General features: G+C 44.5%; 1 protein-coding gene across 4 annotated transcripts in view; it reads left to right on the top strand.

Annotated features, from left to right (window-relative positions):
- Positions 1 to 13,388, top strand: part of vwa8 (von Willebrand factor A domain containing 8) — a 48,899-nt gene that overhangs the window by 7,228 nt on the left and 28,283 nt on the right. For all 4 annotated transcript variants that reach the window (XR_012959161.1, XR_012959158.1, XM_076110189.1 and 1 more), the window contains exons 5-21: positions 889 to 1,056; positions 1,447 to 1,611; positions 1,912 to 1,961; positions 2,058 to 2,166; positions 2,299 to 2,403; positions 2,540 to 2,668; positions 3,300 to 3,434; positions 3,794 to 3,871; positions 5,172 to 5,332; positions 5,628 to 5,741; positions 7,162 to 7,348; positions 8,601 to 8,678; positions 8,780 to 8,895; positions 9,014 to 9,114; positions 9,549 to 9,655; positions 11,005 to 11,076; positions 11,912 to 11,988. Coding sequence is in view for 2 of the 4 variants with exons in the window: in XM_076110189.1 (XP_075966304.1) it covers positions 889 to 1,056; positions 1,447 to 1,611; positions 1,912 to 1,961; positions 2,058 to 2,166; positions 2,299 to 2,403; positions 2,540 to 2,668; positions 3,300 to 3,434; positions 3,794 to 3,871; positions 5,172 to 5,332; positions 5,628 to 5,741; positions 7,162 to 7,348; positions 8,601 to 8,678; positions 8,780 to 8,895; positions 9,014 to 9,114; positions 9,549 to 9,655; positions 11,005 to 11,076; positions 11,912 to 11,988 (1,952 nt within the window). In the remaining 2 variants the exon portion in view is untranslated. The remainder of the gene's footprint in view (positions 1 to 888; positions 1,057 to 1,446; positions 1,612 to 1,911; positions 1,962 to 2,057; positions 2,167 to 2,298; positions 2,404 to 2,539; positions 2,669 to 3,299; positions 3,435 to 3,793; positions 3,872 to 5,171; positions 5,333 to 5,627; positions 5,742 to 7,161; positions 7,349 to 8,600; positions 8,679 to 8,779; positions 8,896 to 9,013; positions 9,115 to 9,548; positions 9,656 to 11,004; positions 11,077 to 11,911; positions 11,989 to 13,388) is intronic.

Genomic DNA, 13,388 nt, shown 5'->3' with positions numbered 1-13,388 from the left:
GCCTTATGGAATGACAATGGCCTTTACACATCACTGTAGACCTTCCACTCTTCATATTCACGCTCCTAATCCTTTCATTACTCTATTTATGCAACTATCTATAATCTAATCTCCGTTTCAGGCAGAGAACAAGGCCTGTCTGTGCTCCCCTCACGCCGTCTCGCTTACCATCCTGCGTCACTTACATTTTTAACAATTATCTGATTATAGAGTTGGTGCCGAAAATGGATCAAGAGTTAAATATAGAGCATCTGGCCCTCACTACAGTTGTATGGCTCTGCTTCCCACACAACCTGCCACGTATTTACATGTTAACCTAATTATATGGCCACTTGCTCTGCGGTGCACCCAGACAGCTAAAGTTTCCTGCCTCTTGACGTCAGACGTGCTTTTTCATTTCTGCAGAACTGTGCGTCTACGCAAAACAAATGCACACACACACACACACACACACACACACACACACATGCTGTTGAAACTTAACCAAGTAGAACTACGTTTCTTCTCCCACAGTCAGTGGTAGAAAATAGGCCTTCCGAAAACGGCTCAGACTTTTTTTGGAAGTTTGGTTTGGAGGATGTTCTGAACACAATAAGCTGAGGACATCCTCAGGAAGGGCTTCACGGCGAGGTCATTTTATCATTAGAGCAGTAAGAACTGATGCACAGTCAGATTGCTCTTTGTATGAATGCTATTAGCACTGTTAACATTCAGGAAGGGTCAGAGGTCTCGCTGGACAATGGAGCAGCAGATTTGGCCTGCGGTTCAACTGATTGCTGTTTTCCTGATACCAGCATCTTCTCCCGCATCTCTCTAATTATTTCTGGGGTATTGATCGGGTCTAATGACGAGCCTCGGCTTCTGATGTGTGTGTCCCCCCCCCCCCAGTGTGCCGTAAGGGCAGCAACGCAGGGTCGGGTCCTGGTCCTGGAGGGGCTGGAGAAGGCAGAGAGGAATGTTCTGCCCGTCCTCAACAACCTGCTGGAGAACAGGGAGATGCAGCTGGAGGACGGACGCTTCCTCATGTCAGCTGAGCGTTACGACAAGCTGCTGCAGGTCAGAGCCGCACACGTGCCGACATGCGTCACACAGCGTTGATCCGTTATGTTCCAGATCAAAGCTTTCTGGTTTGGGCAATTGAACATAATGATAATCTTTCTGAAGACTCCTCTGTACCTTTGGAGGCTGCAGTGTAATGAGCCTCATCTATCTGAATCTTCACACTTAAGCAGTGAATTTTCACACTACTCCTACAGTGCTCTCCTTGTGTTTAAAGGGGGAAAAAACGATGTTGCCATGAATACTGTGTCTGTACATGTTACATAAAGCTGGATACCCGCAGCATTTGCATAAAAATTGCATTCAAGATGAAATATGTAAAATGACAGCACGTTATAGACGGCAGAAGAGGATCAGAGTGTTTTTTTGTACCTCGGTGCGTTGCAGGAGCACACCAAAGAGGAGATGGACAGCTGGAAGATAGTCCGTGTCAGTGAGGACTTTCGGGTCATCGCTCTTGGCCTTCCTGTCCCCAAGTACAAGGGCAACCCCTTGGATCCTCCTCTCCGCTCTCGCTTCCAGGCCAGAGATGTCTATTACCTCCCGTTTAAGGTCAGTCCTAAGAATTCAAAGATTATCTAACACCAACCATTTCCCATCAACAAAATGTCTCCATGATGAGAGAAAAGCGCCTGAATCATCCAGCTCCTTCTCCCCGGTGATCCTATTTTCCTCACCCTGAATAATAATAAAACATTCCCTATAAATGTTCACAGGCAGCTCATGCAGTAGAAATGGGACAAAATACTAGAAAGACACATTACTGCTGAACATTTCACATTTTTCACTGCTGGTCTCCTCAGATTGTCGCCCTGCAGCTATACTCATCTTGACATATGGTTTTCTTTTCAGGACCAGTTGGAGCTGTTGTACACAGTCGGACCAAACATTGCTGCAGAAAGGTGAACTAAAAGTACTACTGAAGCTGTGTTTGACTTGTTAATATTAGTCCTTAAAAGTTGTTCATGTGCAATATTCGGTTGTATTCTTTGTGTCAGGGTGTCCCAGCTGCTGTCGCTTGCCACCACGCTGTGCTCCCAGGAATCATCCAACCTTGGCCTTCCTGACTTCCCTGTGGACAACCTGCTTCCTGCCCTCCATGTGTTGGTGAGAATCCAGGCCCACCAAAATCTCCCTTACTGTCCCTTTTTAGAGAGGGAGGAAGAAGAGCTGAGGATTAAAGAGAAAACTAGACCTCTGTTGGTCCATGGGTGCTAGTGTCTTCTGTTGTTGTTGCAGAATGCTTTCCCCATGCTGTCCTCCCAGCAGCTGGTGCAGAGACTTTACCCCTACAACAGCATGCTGGGCAAGGATGGGCGCACCGCCGTGGAGGGCGTTCTCAGTGTAAGTCAAGATGTGACCCCACCAGTCGAAATGTACCGAACTATCACCTGTTTGTTATGGCCTGAACTTAAGATAAGACGCATCATTCAAAGGGATTCATTTTGGCCTACATGCATTCTGTGGCACTCTTTCATAGAGATTTGAGCTTTTGGATGGTCGTCATCAGCCAGCTCCCAGCGCCATTTTGAGTGTGTCCAGGGCGAAGGATCCTGAGGGCCATGCAGACGTCTCGTTACGTGTCGCGGACAAGGACATCACCTTTCAGGTACCAGCAGACTGGCTGTATGCAGTGTAGAGCCAAAGCCCCAATATGTTATGCAGACCTGGTAGACTGAACTACAACGTGGGACGCTTTATTCTGATTGTGCATTTGGACTTTAAAGGGACAGTTCACCCCAAAATCAAAAATACATATTTTTTCTTTTTTATTGTCTAACTACAGTGTCTCAGACATTTCACGGAGATGTCCATGCAGACACGTCGGTAGCGTCTGCGGGATACTCTGTAGAACGTCTTAAAGGAACGTCTTCATCAGTCTTTTGTTCTTCTTGGATCAGTGTTTGTGAATGAGTCATTGTGTGCGGTTTGGGGGAACAGAGATATTCCAGACCTCTAACAATAGTGGTGCTGATCTTCCAGCCAAACAAAACCTATAACTCTCACTCGCTGCATTGTCTTTTACGTGCAGCAGTAATTCTTTGCAGTGCTGTATATCTCGTGGATTGTTTAATAACACTGTGTTTTTTGGAACATGCAGTATATTCTGTTCCCAGCTGTGTGTCAGTGAAGCCGATTAAGTCTGTGATTTATAATTTAGATATTTCCCCACAGCTTTTTATAGGACGGCGAAGCTGTTTGTTGCTCTTTCACGGCAATTTGTTGTCTCTCTAAAACAGGTTCCAGCCGGCATCAAGGAGCCGCGGCCACCCAACAGTAGCCCTACATTCATCAGCACACCGAGCCAATCGCAGCTGATGGCGGAGATGATGCAGTCACACATGGTGAAGGACTTTTGTCTGATAGGAGCCAAGGTAGCTAACACAGAATGTACGGTACACACCAGCACAGAATGGGGTTATGATAATATCAATACACTTACATATCGTGATATTTTCTTTGTGATCCGGTTGATTTTCAAATTATACAAAAACAATAGTTTTATTGAAATATATAGATATAAACAGTTGTTTCACTGCCTGTTTACATTTTTTTATTTACTTAATTTGTTAACCTGAAGAAACCTTTTTGCACTTTTATTTGTTTTTTGTAATGATATATTATTCATATGATGGTGTGTTCTTGACACTACGACTTGCGTACAGTATCGCTGTATCAACATGCATGTAGAACACATGGTGAATGTGATCTCTGGTCTTTTTGTGTTTTCTAGGGTTGCGGCAAGTCAGTGATCGCAAGAGAGTTCGCTGAGATGCTGGGTTACAGCATCGAGCCGCTCATGCTCTACCAGGTAAATAAAGCCTGGAGCTTCCTGCATTTCAAAAACCCTACAGAGCGTGTGACGAGTTTATCATGTGAGGGGACGCATACGAGTTGCAGATGCTCACACAGTTTGTGACCTGTGATGTCATGAGGGAGGTTAACCAATAGGGAGGAGGGGCAAACAAATTGCCTACAGTGAGGAAGGGTGATTTAATCAAAGAGGTCGTTCTAAAATAGAAACGGGTTCATCGGAAGAACATCACAGGATTTTCTCCACTCGTGTCACACTTGTGGCTTATTAACCACAAGCATATCTAGCAAAAGTAAGGAAAAAGATTCTTTCCCCACTTGCTACATGATCAGTTGGTTAATCAATAATGGAGGTCGTGGTTCAACATGCGTTACACTCTCAAGAAGTCTGTACATTTTAACTTGAGTTAGGATGAGTATACATCTGACAAATATAAAGCTAGGGAAGCTACATTATGAGGGGATGGAGTAAGTTTATGTAGGATTAATTAAGACAACAGTTTGACCAAAAACAACCCCAAAACATCTGGCTTTCATTACCTGGGCCTCAGGCCACCCGTCAGGCCAGACACTGACACTGCTTGGAAGGTAGAGAACCAAGGAGGGCTGCTACAATATATATATATATATATATATATATATATGTCTATGTATGTCAAAGCTTTTGAAAACTTCCTGTTATGTGTATGTGTGTGCTCATGTTTCTGTGATTGTGAGGAATGTAGTCACCGGGTGGTGATTGTGCAGGAAACGCGTGTGCTGAAGACTTATGTTTTAATGAATCATGCTGCAGCTATTTTTAGCCGGATGAGGTCAGGGGCCACGTGTGCTGCGGGAATTGTGGATTCCTTTGCCGGGCAATTCATCTCGCCAGCTCTGAAAATCCTATTTATGTTTAAAAAAAACAAAGTGACACATAAGGCTTGAGTGGAATATAAATATATTATTTTGTTATTTACAAAAACAATTAAAGAAAAGCCAGCTTGAATGGAAAAGGTGGATGAGAGCCCAGTTATAGTCCTCTCATTACTGGTTATTTATAACACTCACTATTCACTAAGAAGTAGTTCAACTTCTAACTTAACCTGCTTAAAAGTAGCAATACTTTTGTACTTTGTAAAGTATAGACGTCCGATTTAGCAGCAGGGCCAGATCATCAAACCTCGGCTCGCTTTATTCAATGTGTGATAGTGAACGCACCAGCACACTGACCCGCTTCCAACGTTGCTCTCACTCCCTTCACCGCCCTTAACTTCTCATTTCCTCGTTGCCGTTTCCTTCCTCCCCCCCACTTCCAGGACATGACAGCCAGGGACCTTCTCCAGCAGAGGTACACTCTGCCCAATGGAGACACGGCGTGGAGGCCGTCCCCACTGGTCACCGCTGCCATTGAGGGCAAGCTGCTGCTTCTGGACGGTATACACAGGGTCAACCTGGGAACCCTGGCCGTTCTGTCTAGGTACTTTTAGTTTGCTAAAAATATACAGTTTCCTCTTTTTACTCACTGTGTTATCTTTTAGAATGCTAAGATATTATTGCTTGTAATATCCTCAGTATCCTGTGACGTCTTTTTGTAGTTCTTCACTGCTGCTCTGCTTGATTCTATTCAGCTTTAAAAGATTTCAATGCGAAGGAATTTGGTGCTGTAAATAACAAATGCAGACACACACACACACACACACACACACACACACACACACACACACCCACACACACACATTTCCCAGCTTATTCCACTGTGTTTTGTGTCCCAGGTTGCTCCACGACAGGGAGCTGGATCTGTACGATGGGACCAGGCTCCTGAGGTGGGACAGATACCAGACACTAAAGGAACAACTGGAGTTCAGTGACCAGCAACTGCAAGAGAGGTACACACACACACACACACATACACACACACACACACAGGTCAGCACACACAGGTTTCTGTGTTGGAAAGGTCAGGAGCGTTTTAGGAGCATTTTTGAATCTGTAATTGCGTCAGACATGGACGCACGAAGGCTGTGGGCTCTGGCTTTTCAAAGACAACAATGACGACATTCAGCATTAGCGCCACAACGGGAAGAAAAACTTAAAGTGAGGGGGGGGGTAGAGACCAAAATAGTATTCCAGGTAAACCAAGAGTGACCTTCAGAGTGAGGATGCTGGTGTCTTTTGAAGGCTCTTTGTCTGACTTGTACAGAGTCCTAAATGGATTTACCGCTTACAGTAAATGAAGAGCAGAGTCATGCGTACTGTATGTTTGCGTTGAATCATAGGCCTCCCTTCCAGATTGTTAGTATTGATATCATCCAACTTATTCTGAGCCTCCTGACAGGGAGGGAGCCTCACCAGGTGTTCAGACTGAAAATAGCCCAAAGTTGAGATAATTCATGGGTCTGCAGTGGTGGGGAGTGTTGAAATTATGCTCTGGAAAGGCCAGTTTTTGCAATGGATTCATGAGTTTGAAGGCTTATTAGATAGCAGCGCACATCCACTGGTTTATAAAACTGTGACACAGCACTTTACTTTGTTTTGCTGCTTTGCATTTTCATTTGCAATATATCATATGTGAATGACCGTTGCTTGGTCTTGACCTTAACTGTTCCCTGCGTTTGAGTCATGAAGTGTGTGTGCGCGTGTGTGCGCGTTTGCGTGTGTGTGCGCGTGCCTGCACACACTTAAAAACCCACCTAAGCTGGCAGGAAGGATGTTTGTGGTGGGGCGTCTGGGCTGAAATAAACCCACTTCCTCTTCCTCCACTCCTGTGGCTCAGAGCAAGTGTGTGTGTTTGTGTTTGTGTTTGTGTGTGTGTGTGTGTGTGTGTTTATGTGTCCACCAGGATTTGATTGTGCATCACAATACAAGTTTCAGCTTTCATCTAGTTCCTGATGTAGCAAAGATAGCTATGACAAAGTCAGAGAAGGATGAGAACGAACCAGCAAGTTGCGAGGCAACAGTGTGTGTGTGTGTGTGTGTGTGTGTACATAATATGCATCTACATATGAAAATATGGATTTCTGAACATGTCCGCTCGCTCCGATGCATCGTCCAGCTCTTGCTGAGATTCTGATCACTCCGGCCCGTAACAGTACTTCCTGTTTCAGGCAGTAGATGAAACGTTATGGATCGTGTCCATAACGTTTTATTTATGTTTAAACTGAATAGACAGAGAAACAAAACCCAAACTCCTCTTTTATTTTGTAACGTATGGAATGACAGTGGAGTAAAATGCCCAATAAGTACTTCATGTATGAGATGTCTTTCCACGCACGCATACAGCGACGGTAACGACGTGTGTATCCGCAGGTCGATCTTCCCCATCCATCCATCCTTCAGGGTGCTGGCTCTGGCGGAGCCCCCCGTTGTGGGTGCCAGTACGAGCAGCAGCAGAGGTCCGCAGCAGTGGCTGGGTCCGGAGCTGCTCACTATGTTCCTCTACCACACGGTCACCCCTATGGCCAGAGCAGAGGAGATGGACCTCATACAGGGGCTGGTGAGACACTCCCAAGTACTTGTTTCCTTCTTTGCAGAATTTATTTTATTACCGATAAACAGGATTGGTGGACAGTTGGTAGGGTTAATGATTGCAACAACATGTGGATGTTTTAACAAGGGTGGCAGCCCTCTTGTGCCATGCTTAAATAATTACAATGTCCTGATTATGGGAGAAAGGATATTATTTAAATGTTATGCTATGCATGTTGCCTATATGGATGGAATATACATTTACAGAGCCGTTGGAGATTTACATTTTGATGTGGTGTCATAATTAAACTTGATGTTGATGTGGCTCACTGATTAACAAGAACAAAGAGAGGGAGTTTAGTAATAAGAAGCGTCTTTCAGCAGCTGCTAGACATGTCTTTGATAACTGTTATTTATTAATTATATCATCTTCTATTTCTTGCCTCCGAGCTTTTGAACAGTTGCAAATTGTTTTGCTAGAGACATGAAACGCATGTCTATTCTGGATGTGTGATTAACTAGTCAGAGGGAAGGGAGACTGGCCAACAGTGAGGGGCTATTACAGGACGGTGGTATTTATATTCAGCCGGGACTTGATGCTAAACAAACGGAGTTGGTAAACGGATGTGACATTTCATTATTGGCCTTTCGTGGAGCTCAGCAACAGGAGGTTTTTTTTTTTCCAAATAAATTGAGACTTTGCAGCGACACCGTAAGGTGTAATGTTAAACAACTCGTTGGCCTCGCGCACAAAGTGAAGTACGGACCTTGTTTGGCTATTCGCTGGGATGTTGCGTGGTTTGGTTCACCTGATGTGTAAGCCGGCCTCAAGTGTCTTGATGCCATTCAGTTAGTTGTTGGGTAGAAGTATTTTTGGTTTGAAAATGAACGTGTCTCAAACATAAAGTTTATTTATCTGTGTTTCTGTCATCTTCAGGCTGTGATGTTGATTTGTTCTGGAGTTGTTGTCTTTTATTTGATCGTATGACTGCACAGAGAGACACTGAGAAAGAGGGGGGTGAGCTGGGTGTACCTAATAAACTGGCAAAGGAAAAGGAGTGTATGTATCAACAGGGAAAAAGCAGTTTTGGGCAAAACTGTATCAAAACACCCGTTTACAAACTCTCACACACGGACAAGTCTGAAGGATTTTTAGTGGGTTTTAGTAATTGATATGCAAATGTACATTTTGTGGGTGAAGTATTTCTCTAGATCCAATTCTCTCCTCATCTAAACACCATCCTCTTCATCCGTCCTTCTCATCTCTTTTTTTCCTTTAGACCCGTGACGTTCCAAAGGAAGCAGCCGAGCAGCTCCTGCACCTCACACACAGTCTCCGCAAGACAAACGACCCTACAGTAAGTGCAAGGGTGTGTTTGCATGCACTTACCGGTTTGTTTACATGCGTGCGTTCTGAGTAATTTATTTATGTATGGTGTGTGTGTGTGTGTGTCTCCAGGCGCAGTCTCTGGCCTCTTCTCTCTCCACCAGACAGCTGCTGAGGATCTGTCGCCGTCTCTCTCAGTACCCCGAGGAGAGCATCGCTCACGCTGTCAATAAGGCCTGTCTTTCCAGGTACACACAAATACACACGCTCAAAATCAAAAGTGTTTTTCTGGGTTGTGATGCACTTTCAAATCAATACTATATGATTGTGTGCACGAGTGATGAAGTGTGTGCATGTGTGTCTTAGGTTCCTGCCCAGCCTGGCCCGTGCCTCTCTTGATAAAAGCCTCGCCAACTGCTCCTTACAGGACACACCAGATCCAGCTGAACACACCCGAGACTTCAGCTGTAAGTCCCAGTCAGCTGTCGAGATCAAATACATGTTTAACTACTCAGGGTTTCTAATACATTTCTTAGAGAAAATAGAGTTTTTGCAGTGTAATTAGCAGATGGGTGACACTGTCAGAAGTTGCTTCCTGTGTAAGTGACATAGTGTAATAATGAGGCGCACCAGCACCATTTAGGATCAACATTTAAAAATGACGATGTGTCAGAGGCCTAGATTTTGAAGTGGGAACTCATAAGTCCAGAAGACAAAGGTGCAAGCCAGAGTCTCCAGACTGCAAGTCAAAATGTGGGTCAGGGCTTTAAGAAACAATCGCCTCCATCAGCAAATGTGATTGAAGAAGCTTCTGAGTTCTCGTGGAGTCACACACACACACACACACAAACACACACACACACACACACACACACTGACTACATCTCCTGTATTTCCCCAGGTTCGACAAAGGATGGTGTGTTGACTATTGGCAGTGTGTCTGCTCCCGTCTACAGCGCCACTGAGAAAATGAAGATTCCAGATGTGCTCTTCTATGATAATCCCCAGGTAAATACGCACTAACTCACACAACGGAGTATACTAATGTATATACTGTGTATTCTTTACCACACAATATTCATAGCAGCGTTCATTCATGGTTCAGTGAGGTCATCCACCACCTCTGATCTTTTCCCCTTTAGCCTCATTCTTGTTGTTTTTAATATAACTCTGTCCTTGTTGCAGTGTGCGACATTATTTCATTATGAAGGATTTTACTTTTAGTTCTGGTATTAGCTGATATTTTCCAGGGCCATGCACTTCGTAGTTGCCTCTTGGTTCTTTTTTCCAGATGCACAGAGATGCTAATCTCAGTCCTGGCCCGGTACTCTGCAACATTATTGATGGATTTTATTGGATAAGAAAGCAATCTGACTTTTATTCTCCTCTGTACGTCTCTGTGTGTGCGGCAGGAAAACAGGTTTTAGTTGTGATCGTTACAACAAAGAGGGAAAGTAATGCAAAATCAGTTCATACCTTAAATCTATAAAGAGATAGAAACAGACGTCATGCTGTTTAGAGATAAACAGAAGGCTGTTCAGGATGGAAGCAGCGAGGAGTCGGGTAGGTTGAGGTTTGCCAGTTTTTGTATCTTTCAGACTCCAAAAATACAACAGTCACCTCCCACTTTATGCAGTGAATGTCCAAGTGTGCGTACTGCAGGTGTGAAAACGGGCAGAACTCCAAGTTATTCTTTTGTCACTGCACACGTTCAATGCTGAAGTACGCTTGCTTCTTACACAGTGCACTCGTATATAATCACAATGCCCTTATTACGGGAGAAAGGTGTTTTATTTTTTAAATGTTGCTCAGCACATTGTCTGTATGGATGGAATAGAGATTTAAACTTTGCCGTGGTGTCTAAATTTAACTTAGTGTTAACCTTAATGGTACACTGATGAACATTTAAAAATGGCACTTCATATCAAAAAAAGTTTGCCGACCCCTGATCTAAAGAAATGACACTCTGACATCCTCTGGCAACACTGATGGCGCAATGTGACCCAGATTTCTCTCTGTCCTGATTCTACTCTTCTTTTTTTTTCTGCTTGTGTTGGAGACTGAAATAAAAGTGGCTGAGATAAGATGAGAGCAACGAGGATGCCCTACTTTTTAAAAAAATGTCTTCAGAGCAGAAGCCCGGTTATAAAATCACAGGCAGCAGAAGGGAGGGAAAGCAAACCTCCACATTTTCTACCCAAGCTCATGTGGTTTTAAGATTAATTTTATCTTCAAACGGGGACAACAGAACTCTCTTCATAATGTGTGAAATGCGATTCACCACAATGCCCATCTGGGTCCAATCAAGTCAATAAAAGTAATGTCTTATCCGTTTCTCTGTTTAAATCTCTCTGCAGCACATGATGGTGATGGAAGACATGTTGAAGGACTTCCTTTTAGGAGAGCACCTCCTCTTGGTGGGCAACCAGGTGAGTGACGTATCGTAGTGCTTAAGTGCAAAATACTGGTACTTAAAAGTCCCAATGACCCCCCCCCCCCCCCCAGGAAAGAGCCCTGTTTAGACTGGCCCTCAGGAGCCTTTATCCATGGAGGTCCAATTATGATTTATGACGTTGGTGTCATGCTAAATGAACAGAGCTTGGACTTGTGCTTGCAGAAGGGGCTTTATCTAATATTCTCAGTGTCTCGGTGAAGAAGGCCACAAATGTCAGCCCTGTTTGAGCGCGCAGGGAAGAGTTATGAAACAAGCTCCCTGCCCCCTCATGTCACCCCCTACAACCCACCCGCTCGCAGCTCACTGGGGGGCATGAGGAAGCATGTAGCACCTCCTTGGGGGACACTCTGCACCCCACACTCCCTAATGTGCGGGATTAAAGGGGGAAGAGAGGAGGAGCGGGGAGTGGACTTGGTTGTACTGGCAGTGTGTTTTTTCTGCAGTGATGTTTATGTGTGCGTGCGCACGTGAGAGAGACTTGAGTGGGAAAAGCTATTTGCATGGGCGAAGCTGAGACATTAGGAGCTGTCAGAGCGGCTTACCGGACGTCTGACAGACCGGCCGAGGGACTCGGCAGCCGTCCAGCGGAGGACAGGCTCTGTGGGGAGCCAGTGGGAGTCCCAGAAAACAGCCCCTGTCAGAACGTAGCACCATCAAACAGGGACACAACTCCACTCTCCCTCTCTGCACATGGAATAGACACCTCTTTATCTCTACAGCCCATGTTACTGAAACACAGTTGGTGTGAGCTGATTTCATTACATTGTGCTGGTTGCTAATTGTATTTTTTCTGTCTTATCTTTCCATAGGGCGTCGGTAAGAATAAGATAGTGGACCGATTCCTGCACCTTCTGAACAGGCCCAGAGAATACCTACAGCTCCACAGGTGAGCAGAAAGCACCTGTTTTACATAAATACTTTCCCACCAAAAGATTGAGGAACTAGAGGATGTCACATGTTAGCTCGGTAACTAAATTCATCTTTTTTTTTTTTTTTAAACATGAACTTGTGAACTTTCTCTCTTTACCGAGAGTCTGATGGAGAATCAGGAAGACGTGTCGGTCACCGTGGTGTCTTTATTCTCTTTTATAATCCTGTCTCAGTTTCTTCAGCTTCTCTTTCGTCCCACTTTCTTCCATTCTGGGTCACCGTCTCAAACTTTCTCCAGAAAAGCACAATAGGTTATTTTTCAATTTGATTTCTTTTCAGGCAGCTCATGTGAATCTAGCTCACATGTTCATCATGTGGACTTTTTCATGTCTGGGTCACCAGCTGACAGCTGCGGAATAGCTCACAAGTTCGTTATCAGTTGTTAATTGAGGGATTTATTATTTTTGTGCAATAAAAGTTCACATACTTGAGAATCTGTTTCTAAAACAGTCCTAACTGTATCTACTGTGGTTGGTAAATTAGGATGCTTTTAAGACCAAATAATCACATTTCTTTTAAGTTGTTTTTTTTTCCAATAGGAGGAACAAAGAAAACTATTTAAGTGATGTGAGCAGCCAGCATTTTTGCTTACTCCCCGGCCAGACTTCCCATCAAAAACTATTTTGGTCCTCAGTAAATTAGGCCGTCCTTCACATGCCCATATTAAAGAGGAACCATTTCAAGAAGTCCTCGTTTCTGATTATTTTTATACTCACACGATCGCACCTCCGATAAATTAGGTCATTCATAGATCAATGTGTTGTGTGCTGTGAAAACAGCCTTACTGTTGAATGTAGTTCAATCGGAGGCAGAGGTGGGCCGTGTGTTGATCTTGGCACCAATAAGATGGCAGTATTTTGAGTGTCAATGACCTGATCATGGGAGAAAGGCACCAAACAAATAAATGTAATCTTTTGTACAAACCTGAAGAACTGTATCGGTTCAATCTCCTCGACGAGATTACGGTCAAGCATCAGCATCAGCAGCACATCCACATGTAGAAACAACCAATTTCTCCTCTCGATCCCCGTACGTTTAATTTGTCAAAGTCTAGTGAAAGTCGTCGTGGAGCTGGGCATGGATGTGGCCTGGTTAGCTACTGTAGCAGCAGCTAATATTAGACCGGGGCAGAAGCAGGAGGATCGGTGCATGTGGCTTTTGGGAGCCTGTGACTGAAAGCCTACAGAGATGTGGCTCAAAAAAGCAAGAGAGATGCAGCCGACCAGGAAGGAAACTAGGACAGCTCCTGGGTCCCACTGTGAGATATCGGGGGAGGGAGGGCCGGGATGAAGAGAGAGAGATGTGTTCAGAGAAAGAGGGTGAGATCATTTTGGACGCCGCAGGGGAATCAAAGCT

The sequence above is a fragment of the Anarhichas minor genome, unplaced genomic scaffold, assembly GCF_050575085.1.
Source record: "Anarhichas minor isolate MPS153535 unplaced genomic scaffold, ASM5057508v1 ptg000004l, whole genome shotgun sequence".
Classification (NCBI taxonomy): domain Eukaryota; kingdom Metazoa; phylum Chordata; class Actinopteri; order Perciformes; family Anarhichadidae; genus Anarhichas; species Anarhichas minor.
This window is presented reverse-complemented; position numbering and strand designations above follow the sequence as displayed.